At 40.5% G+C, this 13,498-nt stretch overlaps 1 protein-coding gene across 1 annotated transcript in view; it reads left to right on the top strand.

Moving 5' to 3' along the window:
* The window catches only part of LOC126176786 (dedicator of cytokinesis protein 1), a 475,112-nt gene that overhangs the window by 423,806 nt on the left and 37,808 nt on the right, over window positions 1-13,498 (top strand). The window contains exon 33 of the mRNA XM_049923958.1: window positions 11,890-12,034. Within this exon, the coding sequence (XP_049779915.1) occupies window positions 11,890-12,034 (145 nt within the window). The remainder of the gene's footprint in view (window positions 1-11,889; window positions 12,035-13,498) is intronic.

Genomic DNA, 13,498 nt, shown 5'->3' with positions numbered 1-13,498 from the left:
AAGTGAATATATGCATTGTGGAGGTACTGTGAAGACCCTTAGTTCCTTAAATAAATGTCTGCAAGATGATCTTGGGTGGGCTCTAGCTATTGTTCAAGATGATCTTGGGTGGGCTCTAGCTATTGTTTTAATTACACGCTTTTGTGCAATGAATACTTTTTCTCTGAATGATGAATTACACCAAAATATCATGCCATATAAAAGCAGTGAATGAAAGTAAGCATAATAGGATAATTTACTCACATGTTTATCACCAAAATTTGCAATAATGCTAATAGCAGTTGCTGCACTTTGTGACAGCCAAATTATTCATCCAATTTTATATGCTATTTTCTTGTCGAAATATAGCTGTGAACGTGTATCTATGTGTTAGTGCGATTTCCTAATAAATATGTCAAGTTATGGCAAGAAATGTGAAGTGCTTCACAAGCAAATGAGAGGGATTATTTACCTCATATATAACTTTTTCAAATGTGAATTTGAAAGCAGAACTACTACTGTGTTCATTTGAAGACACAATAACAGAGTGCAGAATGCTGTGATGTAAGCAAGAGAACTGTAGAGAGGATTGTAAACAAAAGTGTCAGAGCTATAGAAACCTCCAGAAATATTGGTTGCATGTAGCCTGGAAACCACCAGAATCACAAGAAACCTGTAACACAAATTGATGATTTTGACAACAATATTTTAAAATGGTCCATGTCTGAAAATAAATAAATGACAAATATCCAACATCACAAAAACTTGTTACAATTACGCATGAGAAAATTGGCTCCGAAAGTAGTGCTTTGTCAGTGCAAAGAATTTTAGAAGGTATTGGCTTCAAATATGTTAAGAAGAGAGATATTAATTGAAAGAAGTGAGATAGATGCAGAACAAACCACATACCTTATGAAGATGGACAATAAAGAGGAGCAGGTAGTTCCAACAGTGTATTACCATGATGAAACATGGGTGAATCAGAATCATACCAGAAATACCTGCTGGAAAAAGAGTGATGGTACTGGTGGTTCGAAGGTTCCCATAACGAAAGGTTCTCGGATGATTATTCTGCATGCTCGCTCTTCTTCTGGTTTTGTTCCTGAGAGCAAACTTGTATTTTATTAGTTTGTGACTCCCATTTGGAAATGGATACTATCAATTTCAAGGAGTGGCCCACTGAACAGTTCTTGCTTCAAAGTTAGTCATGTGATGTATCATGGCAGCTATCATTCAGATATTACAGAGAAAACACCAGTACAAACACAAGGAAAGCGGATATTGGATTAAAAATAAAAATATTCCATTCGGTATAAATCAGACTCATGCCAAACTCCTTCAGCTCATTTATTCATATTAGTTATGTGACAGAACATACAAACTTCACTTCTTGCACCTGAATGTGGTCACACAGTTTTGCATGTATTCACACATTTCTGTCAGTATAGCCCGATTGAATTAATTTGGGCAGGGGTTAAAGGCTATGTGGTAGGGGAGAGGTGGGGAGGGGAGGGCGTGGAGTTCTAGGTAATGGACATTCGGATAGCAGTTACAATAGTATTATGATGTAGGCTTTTGTTTGAAGACTCGTGGTTTAAAAAATATGTTTGTCAACATATTAATTACATACATAGTATGTGAGAACTTACTAGCCTTTATTGATTAGGAATTTGTATCCTATGAAATAAGCAGATTACTGCTTTCAGTGAACTGCCCAAGGAGAAGTTAAGTGTATATACTCTGATAACTTGCAAGAATGTAGCTGGACAAATCCTTCAAGAACTCTGATATTTTGACAAGTAAGCCTGTGCCATTTTCAAAATACAAATTGGAAAATGCCTTATAATGACAGTTGCCGGTCAAGATAATGGTGGTTATCAGTAACCATTCCCTCGAGTTTTTCACAGAAGGTAGTCAATTGTTTGCTTGTTCAATGGATCATATATGCAGTCTCTCATTGCAAGTTAGCTACACCCATAATGCCCACTGACAGTGAAAAATATGACAACATACTGACCAATTACTTGATAGTATTTTTCATTACTTTTTGCTACCAGTAATTCTCTTTTATGCACAGTGATTTGCACTTTATAGTCAAACACACATACATACATGCATTATATACTTTTTTAAAAAAAAATTCTGTGGAGTTAAAGCGGTTGTCATGCAAATGTACTCATTTCAGTTTGTGTTTGATGTTAATCTGTGAATAAATCTGTGCACACTCTTCTACACTTTTGGAGGCAAAATTGATTCTTAGCCATTCTGTACAGCAGCTCTGGTGGTATTATGGGAAAGGCAATTTCCTCCGACAAGAGTGTTGCTTGTTTATCACTTTACAGGCAGGCTGGACCTCCCTACCATTTCCTGTCTAGTTCTCTCATGCAGGGAGACAAAATGATTTAACAGAGCTTGTGTTTGTACAGTAGAGTTATTTTCAGTTTATTGAGAAAAAAAGCCGCTGTAAACAATGACTGAGAAGTGCCTAATTTGTGAGTGTAGTGCTGCAGGGAAATGTGTGTCTTGCCACTGTCTGACGACAGCATATTGTAAAGCCTTGTAACCGTATTGTAGTCAGTTGGTTGTCAATTAATGAATGACCAAAACTTAACACACTTGTCCCATCATAAACAGCATTACTGATAGACACTAGAAATAGACATTACTGATAGATAGCATAAATCTCACTTGTAGACTGGGCTTAACTGACTGGAGTCCCTTGCCACACATCCACAATGTATCTTGCAAGGTGTGTTAATATGTCTGGTGGAACAGGATTGATCATGTTCAAATTTAGAACAGTAATTTGCTGTAATACAATGTGTGACTTATGTTGAAGTATTTGAAGTTCCATAACAGCGAGGTGACATACTTCTGTTGCAAAGGAAGCCAGTTTAGGATCTGGGCCTCTTCAGATCTTGGGAGAGCAGACACCAATGTGACTCATTTTATGTCCCTCATGCTACAAGAAGTACTCCAGCTATTAATAGTGGAGACAATAAAGTCAACATTGTCAAATGCATGTTGCCAACACGTTACACTTAGGTGGGCTCTGCAGCTTGATACAGCTGACAGCTCCAGCTGTGGAGATTTTCTTATGTAACAAATCACTTGACAGTAGCAAATAAGTGCTCACTAAATAAACTGAAAATAACGCCACTATATGAACATGAGCTGAGTGAAGTAATTTTGTCTATTCACATGAGAGAACCAGACAGGAACTGTTGGGGACTTGTAGTCTCTCTATAAACTGAAAATCAAGCAGTACTCGTAGCAGGGGAAAGTGCATTTCCTGGTATAACACTGGAACTGCCACACAGGATGAGTAGGACTCAATTGCCCTCTGGCAGTGTAGGACATTGTGCAGGAATTTACATCGATTCTATCCGTATTCATATTATTAACAACACATATCTACATTCCAGCAATATGAAAAGGATACATTGCTAATCACCACATAGAGGAAGCATTGAACTGCAGACAGACACAATGAAAAGACTGCTAAATGTTTAGCTTTGAGACAAAAAAGTGCTTCAAAAGCAGAAAACTCGCACACAGCCATTTTGTGTGTGTGTGTGTGTGTGTGTGTGTGTGTGTGTGTGTGTGTGTGTGTGTGTGTGTCTGTCTGTCTGTCTTCTGCTTCTGAAGAAGACTTTTTTGTGCGAAGTCTAAGAGTTTAGCAGTCCTTTGGTTGTGTCCGTGTGTGACTCAGCACTTCCTCTATGTGATGAGTAACAATATTTCCTTTTCATATTGTTGTTATTCCATCCTGGGATTTCCATTGTTTGATATCTGTACTCCATGTAGTGTTAATCACTAAACTTATTGTGTCTAGAAGTAGCTCAATTGATTTTATTGTGCATTTGGGCATTAGCACACTTTTTATAACAACAAATTGGCTGTACCAGTATTTACTCTTGTAGGCCTAATATCTGATTTAACTTTCTGCTCTTATCTTTAACCTTTATTTGAAACTACTTTTTCTGTTAAATGGTTGTTATGTTATCTAGCTGACATTGTATCTGTTACTGTATTTATAGTATGTCTTACTTTAACTACGTACAATTTGGCATTGAATTGCCCTTGTATTTATTGTAAGTTTAAATTGAAACCTGTACAATTTGACACGTTCACTATCCTTGTGATTGAGTCACTAATTGGATCTACGGGACAAGAAATAAATAAATTAATTAATTAATGCATTCTACAGAAAATAAAAACCACCAACATGTGCGCATACTGCATCACCTGTGATTCATAAGGTGAGCAGTGGAGGGGTTGGTATGACTTTGTGAACTAGCCTGTAATTGCTTTTTGTGATATACTCCGGTAGAGAGAATGGATAATTGCCTGCTCACTCTTCATTTGCAGACCTATGAGAGAGGGAAGTGCATGACCACAATCTGGAGATCTGCCTTCCCTCAAATTTCTAACCTAAACCCCCCCTCCCTTCCACCCTGTTACACCCCCAGAACAAAATTTATACCTTAATACAGTCCTGCTGCATTTAGATGTGGTATACATATCTAATATTTGTTACTAACCCACTTTATTTAACAATAAACATTAATTTTATACAGTTAAAACACTATTTTTTATAAACTGCAATTTTTTGTCCCCTGCATTCTAGTAACTATTATTCCCAAGAGACAGAATGAACAGGACTTTTCCTGGTAAATTTAATGTAGTTCTATTATGTACTGGGAAACATTTTCTCCAGCAGCCGCAGTTTGTTAGAAATTCAAAAAACTGTACCCTTTACTTTAGCCTCCCTCCCCCCCCCCCCCCCCCCCCCACACTCACACACACACACACACACACACACACACATTCATGCACAATCCACTGGTCAGGATTTGTGGTATGTTGTCGATGACACTGGTCAGGATTTTTAGTATGTTGTTGATGACACTCCCTCATTCCAGTGTGCAGTATGCAGTAATTTAAATTTGTGACTACTCAAATTTTTTCCTCTAATTTTTCTTTGTTTACTGGACTAGGAGTATAGCTGTATTTCTGGTTTTGACCTTGCCATTAGAGGTGGGGTGAAATGATGTGAGTAATATGCTTGATTCCATTCTGGATGCAAAACTGTTGGACAGCAACAGATGCAAATTGTGGTCTATTATCAGCGACAAGAACTTTTTAGATAAAAAAACAGTGGACAGGGCCTTAGTGGTATTCTCAACCATGATCTGTCACATTTTGATGATTTACAGGCAAAGAGTATCAACCACAGGGCCCCATGGAATGGACATACAATATCTGCATGCACCTGATCCCACGACTGGGCAGGTGCGGACAATGGTTGGCAGTCTTGGGCAGTGCTAGTTGCTGGGTCTGATTAGCTTGGCAGTGTTGAGCCATGTACACAAGATTCTTGTTGACCATTTGCAGATTCTTCATTTTGGAAATGCCCCTACGGCATTGATGCAAGAATCACAATATTGGGAACGCATAACCTCTGGAATCATCTCTCAACATTGATGATCGTCTTAGTTCAGTAGTAGGACACCTTTGAAAAGATGAAGATCATGGCATCATGTAAGGAAACAATGATGTTCTGCAAATGCTGGCAGAGGAAGGGCCTCCAATCAGCTGGTTTGTATGAACTGACAAGGATATCTCCAGAGTGACTCTTGCTGCAACATCTCTAGAAGCAATGGGAACCTCTTCCACTAACTGTTCCAATTGTGGTTCAGTGTAAAAGTAAACAATCTCTTAATGGTGTACTCCTAAGTATTCATCCGAATTTTTATTTCCATATTTGCACAATATTTTGACAATGACAAAGTATGATAAATCAGACATCCTCTTGTTTACGAAATTCATCATCAGGGCCCAAAAGTAAAGATGATGACAGCACATCTGCATCCTATAAGAAAAGAGCCCAGAGTTGTAATCTCTGAGAAGTCTGCTCATGCCACATTGACATATGGACAATGACTAATGTTGTGACAAGACGAAATTGGTTGCCATATAGGAAATTGTGAAGCTTCTGGATACCATAGATAATTGTGAATGTCCTTCTCTATCAGGGAATAAATTTCATGTTCCATGGTGAGGGTCTCAGATAAGAATATCATAGGCTGTTCCAAACCATTCAGGTACTTATGCGATAGAAAAGTTCTGACCCCATGTAGCGATGTGTTCATGGCCAACACTAGAGATAAATGAGACTAATACAAGGCAAGGTAATAATCAGCTTAGAGTTGTTGCTTCAGCTTACAAAATGCTAAGCAACAGCTTGTGGACCATTGGTAAAGGACCCCTCACTTCTCCACAATCAAGTCAACAAATGTGGTGTTGGGAGATAAATCAGGCATTAATATGTAACCCTGCAGATAAAAATCTGCAGATCCTTTACTTTATTTGATGCAGGAAAATGAGAAATGGGTGCCACATCCTCTGATGTCAGTTTAAAGCCATCCTGGCTAAGGCTAATGTAAAGATGAAAAAATGAGCATTTTGTCAAGTAGCACTTAAATGCTGCTTGCAAAAGCATGGAAAATATCCACTTGGAAATTCAATATATGACCCTTCTGACTCTATCCTGTGACCACTATATCATCCAAATAATACTGGAATACTGTCAATAGCATGTTCTGTAAATTTCTGAAATATTGCTGGTGCACTAACAATGCTGTAAGATAACATGTTGTATTGATAGATGCCATGAAAAGTATTTAATACTAGAATGGCTTTGGAAACCTCATCCAAAGGAAACTGAAAATAAGCTTCCGAAAGAGCAAACTTGGAGAAGGGGCACTGAGTCCACAGTCAACTGAGCATCTACCATTTTTTTGAAGTACCTCCCTAAAATGAATGCACCACCTGGTTTCTGAATATGTCTAAAAATGATGCCCATCTGCTATAAGGAATTGAAGATAACACTTTTCACTCCTCTGAGCGATGCTAATGCATTTCTACTTAAACCTCATTCCAAAAGGCTAAAAGTGTTGGGCGGGCTTGGGAAAATTTTGGTACTACTGACTCTTTTAATGTAAGCAAAAAAATTAGAAAGCAGTCTCAGACCTGTAGAAAGGAAGGGTGCATATTGGGATACAAATACGACACTTTTGCAAACAAAATGGTATTCTAAATTACCTGAACTGAGAGTTGGTGAGAAAACCCAAAGGCTGAATAAGCATCTGGGCCAAAAATATTTTCCATCGTGGTTTCTGGTACTATAAAGAAAGGAATTGTTTTGGTTACTTGCTTATACATTAATTCCAGAACTATATGGTCTAGTAGCAGTAAGTTCACAGCTTAACTGCCAGAGATTTTAAGAGTGGAGAATGCATTCGGAGATACAAAGTCTGATTAATAATTTAGACCGAGGCCTCTATATCAGAAAGGACTAAAATGGGAATACCACGAACTGTTGCTGACAGCATAAGATGGTGTTGTACTATACTTACATCTGTAATATTGTTTATTTCCATCAGTGCACTAGATTGCTGATAGTATGGCTGGCTTTGAAAAACATCTGCTATGTGACCCTGGTGAAAACACTGCTGACATACATCATTATAATGTAGGCAAGTACATCTAACCTGTGAAGAAAAACAGTCAAGATAACTGGGCAGTATGCAAAAATTTCACCAAACTCAGCTGGAGAAACTGTTACGGAACTGGGATTCATTTCAGTCTAGTCAAATGGGAGCCCATCCACTGGCACCTGGACTGCACAACGTTACTGCAGTATCAGCCAGACTAGGTCGTGCAGCATTTGCCAATTGAGTTGACAGTTCTGATATCACAAAGCCCTGGAAATGGTAACCTGAGCTGCTTGAGAAATCTCAAAAGCTCTAACAGTATGCAAAACTTCAGCTAAAGCAGGATCTGACTGCTGTAAAGCTTAAAGTGAGCCTGAAGTATCTGTGCCAGTGGAATAGAAAGGCAGAAAACACAAGTTCAAAAACAATTTATCGGACTCATTAAAACGAAACAATAATACAATATCCAAAAGAACAACCGACTCGATCCAACTGCGGATCGACATGATAACAAAGAATAATAATAATAAAAAAGACCCATCTCTTCACAGGGAGCAAACACAAACAGTTCTGCAACATCAAGAGGTTCATCAACTATACCAAGAGATTTTCCAGCTCTGGCCATGGCTGCCAGGTCAGCAGCTCGGTATCCTTCTGAGCGGTGCTTCTAACTGCCTTTTTCCAGTAGTGCGCCACCATATAAAGCTGGAACTATTTGTGAACACATGCCTGGTGTAGCTAAGTGGTTCCTAGGCTAGCTGCAACCTCCGGTGAAGCTGTTCTGCAGGCTCCGTGAATGGGTAGTGGTCCCTGGTGGTTGTTGGAGGAGACCTGGTGGTGTGTTGTGGCCACCAGTAAGTCTTTCTTTTGACAACACGTATGACATAGGTTTTTCTGGTGAATATACACCCTGTGATGCAGGCATCCCGTGGCGGTTGGACATAAAGTGTGTTGCCGATGTAGTAAGCGCTACAATGTCCGAAGTGCCGGGCCACAGCAGACCCTCCACCCCCAGGGGGGAGTGGAAGGCTCATGTCAATGTCAGGCACTGGGGCCGTGGGCAAAAGGGGACGGGGGGGGGGGGGGGGGGGGGGGGCAGGTGCAGGATCCACCTCCATTGGCGTAGGGCCCTCTGCTGGAGGGCCTGCACGGGGTGTGAACTGTGGGGGCAGTGGGCGGTCGGGCGGGGAGAGGAGCACCGTCAGCCACAAGGGCCGACAGCCCTGGAGACGGCAGAGGAGACGGTGGTGGACCACGCCGGGAGTGAAGCTGGTTGGTATGCTTCCGGCACACTGTGCCATTGTCGAGGGTGACTGCCGCCATAGCACGGCCGATGAGCGGCGAGACCCTGGCAGGGACCCACTGGGGACGATGCCGGATAAACACCAGCACCGAGACCGGATCCTGTAGAGAATAACGGGGCCGTGTCGAACGCGGAGGAGCTGGGCGAGGAGAAGACGGAAACAGGAAAGACGAGGAGGACCGATGAGAATGGCCGTGAAGTTTTACAGCTGGGGATGATCCTTCCTGAGCAGTGGATTGGTAGGAGGAAAGAAAGATGGTAAGGGCATCATCCAGGGAGTGTTGGGGATACAATTTCAACATCTGGACTTTTGAATGTCCAGAAAAACTGTTTGGCTAATCCGAAGGATGAAAGGAAGCAGTATGAATCAACTGGTTGCCCTTGGAGGTGCAGAAGGAGGTAAATTCAGCAGATTTAAATTGAGGGCCATTGCCGGTCACAAACATCTCCGGAAGGCCCTCAATAGCAAATATGCAGGAAAGAGCTTGGATGGTGTGGGCAGAGGTCACGGAGGACATGTGACAGACATAAGGAAACCCACTGCCAGCATCCACAAGGATAAACCAGGAGGAGCTGAGGAATGAGCCCGTGAAATCTAAGTGCAAACGGGACCGAGGAGAAGGAGCAGGAGGTCACGGGAACAGGCGGTGAGGAGATGCCGACTGGTGCTGTTGACGAGAGGGACACGAGGCCACCATGCGGGCGATGGCAGCGTCTGTCCCCCTCCAGTAGACGTGCTGGCAGGCAAGCCATTTTGTCAGAACAATCCCCCAGTGACCAGTGTGCTGGAGTTCTGAGACCCACTGGCGGAGGGAGGGCGGCAGCACTACCTGCCAGCCATCACGATCACCCAAGATGAGGCGGACCCCATCTCTGACAGACAGGTCCTGGCGGCGGTGCCAGTACCCCTGGGCCTCCACCTGCAGCAGCTGATGACGGCCTGACAGCCACCCGCGCTGAACGTGGTGCATCAGCACCTGGAGCGTCGAGTCCTTTGCCGTGTGACTAGCTTGGCATCCAGTGGCAAATCGATGACTCCCGCAGCAGCGGCGACATCCAGATGGGAACTGGCGACCGGCAGCATCGAACTCGGGGTCAGCACCCACTGGGAGACGAGAGAGAAGATCTGCGTTGGCATCGTGAGCTGTGGCCCGAAAATGGATGCCATAGGAATATTCCGCGAGGAATAATGCCCAGCACAGGAGGTGGCAAGCAGTCCTCATGGGGATGGCGGCTGTAGTGCTAAACAACAAGACCAGAAGCTTGTGATCGGTGTATAAGGTGAAGTGATGGCCGCAGATGAAATTGTGGAGTTTCTTAAACCCGAAGATAATAGCCGAGGCCTCCTTCTCAATTTGGCTGTAGTTATGCTGAGCCGGGGATAGTGGACTTTCATTGTGCCCCTGCCTACTGAGGTTGAGCGAAACTCTTATTATAACAATGAAGACAATCAATTATTGATAAAATTATTTAATTGGACAGATAAAAAATCTACTCACCAAGCGGTGGCAGAGCACACACATAAAAAGAGTGTTGTGATCGGCAAGCTTTCGGAGCCAGTTGCTCCTTCTTCAAGCAGAAGGGTTGAAGTGGAAGGAAGAAGGGTGAAGGAAAAGGACTGGAGAGGTCTAGGAAAAGGGATAGATTTCGGGAAAGTCACCCAGAACTGCAGGTCAGGGGAGACATACCATACGTGATGAGAAGAAAAGACATTGTTGGGGTCTGCATCGGATGAGGTTTGAAAACCTGTGAGCTCAAAGGTGGAAGACACGGTAATATGTAAGACAGAGATTACTACTAAAAACATTGTGCATGAGTTAAGAAGAGTGAAAAGCTAAGTGCATGATATCCCTGCCACTGATGATGTATGGAATGTCTCATGCTATAAAAATAGCTATTTGTATTGTGATGTAGCTTTATATGGCTGAGATGAGTGATTTCACTTAACTGCTGGACAGGCATAATGAAATAAACTATTTCAAAATAAAAGCACAAACTACACAGGAAAAATACTTTCATCAACTACCTGTGTGTATCATTATGTGCATAATGGATTGAAAATGAAGCACAAATCATAAGACAGGGGATTTACTGTCATTTGGTTTACCACAGTTTGTCTTGGCAAATGCATTATAATTAAAGGTGACTTTTGTTTGACGTTGCAGATATTCTGTGTAAAGTACTTTGTGTACTTAATTTGTGCTGCACCAGATTTCAGCAAATTCCTGAAGCACACAAAAGTGCATCTGTATCTGAGTTTTCCTTACTGCCCCAAGAATAAGCTACACTCTTATCTAAAGCTACACTTATGACTTATTTTGATTTTCCTTATCCACATCTTTTATACTTACCTCACTGTAGCAATGTAATACCATGCATAAACTGTAATTTTAAGTTAATTTCAGTTTCATACAGTATGGCTTACCATTCAGCCTTGTTCAAACTCCAGCAGTTTATCTTGTGGAATGTTTGCTGTAGGTGAGGCATAGTGGTGCATTGTGCTATGTTTATGGCCAGCAGAATGATATATTCAGCATTGAGTGTTCTTTTCATGTATGCCTAATGTAATCCTTCAGAAAGTGCTACCCAACCCATCCACATACTTTTACAATTGTTAGTGTAAATATTAGTGTATTTGTGATTAGTTCTGTTTAGCAATAAACAACAGGCAACCAGGAATTTCCATTATTGTTATATATTTAGTTTCTCTTTGACATAAATCGTGTCACTTTCAGTATTTTACAAACAAGTTTAAGACAGTGTGAAATTCCTCTAATTATGTGTAAGATAGCATTGTAGGCTGTACATTTTATGGGAACAAATGCTTCGTAAATTTTGACCATTAGACTGAACATTAACTCATAGTTTCAATAACCTCCATTGTGTTGTCTGTAATCCCCTGCGAGTGTTTTGTAACAAATAAATGTAAGTGTGTAAAGTTAATAAATTCTCTCTCTAACCGCTCCCCTCAACCAACAATCTAACTGTTTTTGTGTGCCTGTGTGATTTACTCTCTTATGTAATCAACTTTGTTGACCTCATGTAGTTCACATCATTCTGTGTTGTGCTTTTACTCACGATGTGTAAAATATGCATTCTTTGTTCAAGCTCACACCAAAACGTCCTTTACGGTCAGAGGTAGAAAGAGAAAGAAGATTAAGCCGACCATCTAGTGGTCAGTTTGTACCAGGAAAATTTGGTACAAGCTACAAATTTAATAGTTCTGGAACTAGTAGCAATCGTGATTCAGTGGGTATGTTAAAATATATATTGTTATTATAATTATTTATCTCTTCTTACTCTGCCCAGTCTTCGGTCTGTCTAATGGCTGTAGCTATTACTAATTATTTCCTCATTGTTATTCCCTTCAGACTTTTTCATAGTGATTTGATTTCTGGCCACTCATGTACATTACAGCAAATGTATTTGTAACTTACTGTTGGATTATTGGATAGACATCAGTTACATGAAAAACTGATGCTTAATTTTGAGTTTTTGAAGCTCAAGCTTCCTGCCTCAAATAACTTATTAGAAGAAAGCAGAAGACAAAAGTATTGGGTGCTCTGACAAACAGAGCTTCCCCAAGAAAATAGTTAAATATACTCGTAAGAAACCTTGTAACAAACCATGGCTTACTGAGGGTATAAAAATATCTTGTAACCGGAAAAGGGAAATGTATCTGACAGCAAGAAAGGGTAGTGACCCAGAAACTATCAAACGTTATAAAAACTACTGTGTTATATTAAGAAAAGTTATTAAAATATCCAGAAGTATGTGTACCATGTCTGAAATCAGCAACTCTGATAATAAAATTAAAACAATTTGGAATATTATTAAAAGAGAAACAGGTCAACCAAGAGCACAGGAATGAAAACTTTACGAACAAAAAGTCAGAAGTTGAAAAAATTTTTAATAATCATTTTCTAAATGTTGTGGATATAGTAGGATCCACCTGTTCATTAGAAGATGCTAGGCTGTTAATGGAAGAGGCCATACCTATGCAATTTGATACAATTGAAATCTCACCCACTTCTCCCTCTGAAATTAGGAAAATAATAAACTTGCTTAAAAGCAAAAACTCACATGGAATTGATGGCATTTCCAGCAAAATACTAAAAGCTTGTTCTCAACAGATAAGTAAGATTCTCAGCCACCTGTGTAATAGCTCTCTGGAACAGGGCATTTTCCCTGATAGACTGAAATATGCTATTGTTATACCTTTGCATAAAAAGAGGGATAGATCTGATGTCAACAATCTCCCTTCTAACAGCTTTATCCAAAATTTTTGAGAAAGTAATGTATTCAAGAGTAGCTTCGCATATCTGTAACAATGAAGTACTAACAAAATGTAAGTTTGGTTTCCAGAAAGGTTTTTCAACAGAAAATGCCATATATGCTTTCACCAATCAAATTTTGAATGATCTGAATAACCGAACACCACCCATTGGGATTTTTTGTGATCTCTCAAAGGCTTTTGATTGTGTAAATCATGAAATTCTGCTAGACAAGCTCAAGTATTGTGGCATGAGTGGGACAGTGCACAAATGGTTTAATTCGTACCTAACTGGAAGAGTGCAGAAAGTTGAAATAAGTAGTTCTCATAATATGCAAAGATCACCACATTCCTCAAACTGGGGAACTACCAAGAATGGGGTTCCACAAGGGTCAGTCTTGGGTCCTTTGTTGTACTTAATATATATTAATGACTTGCCATTCT

This window comes from Schistocerca cancellata, chromosome 3 (assembly GCF_023864275.1).
Source record: "Schistocerca cancellata isolate TAMUIC-IGC-003103 chromosome 3, iqSchCanc2.1, whole genome shotgun sequence".
NCBI classification, from domain to species: Eukaryota; Metazoa; Arthropoda; class Insecta; order Orthoptera; family Acrididae; genus Schistocerca; species Schistocerca cancellata.
Note: the sequence above shows the minus strand (reverse complement) of the source record. Positions and strands in the feature narration are given on the sequence as shown.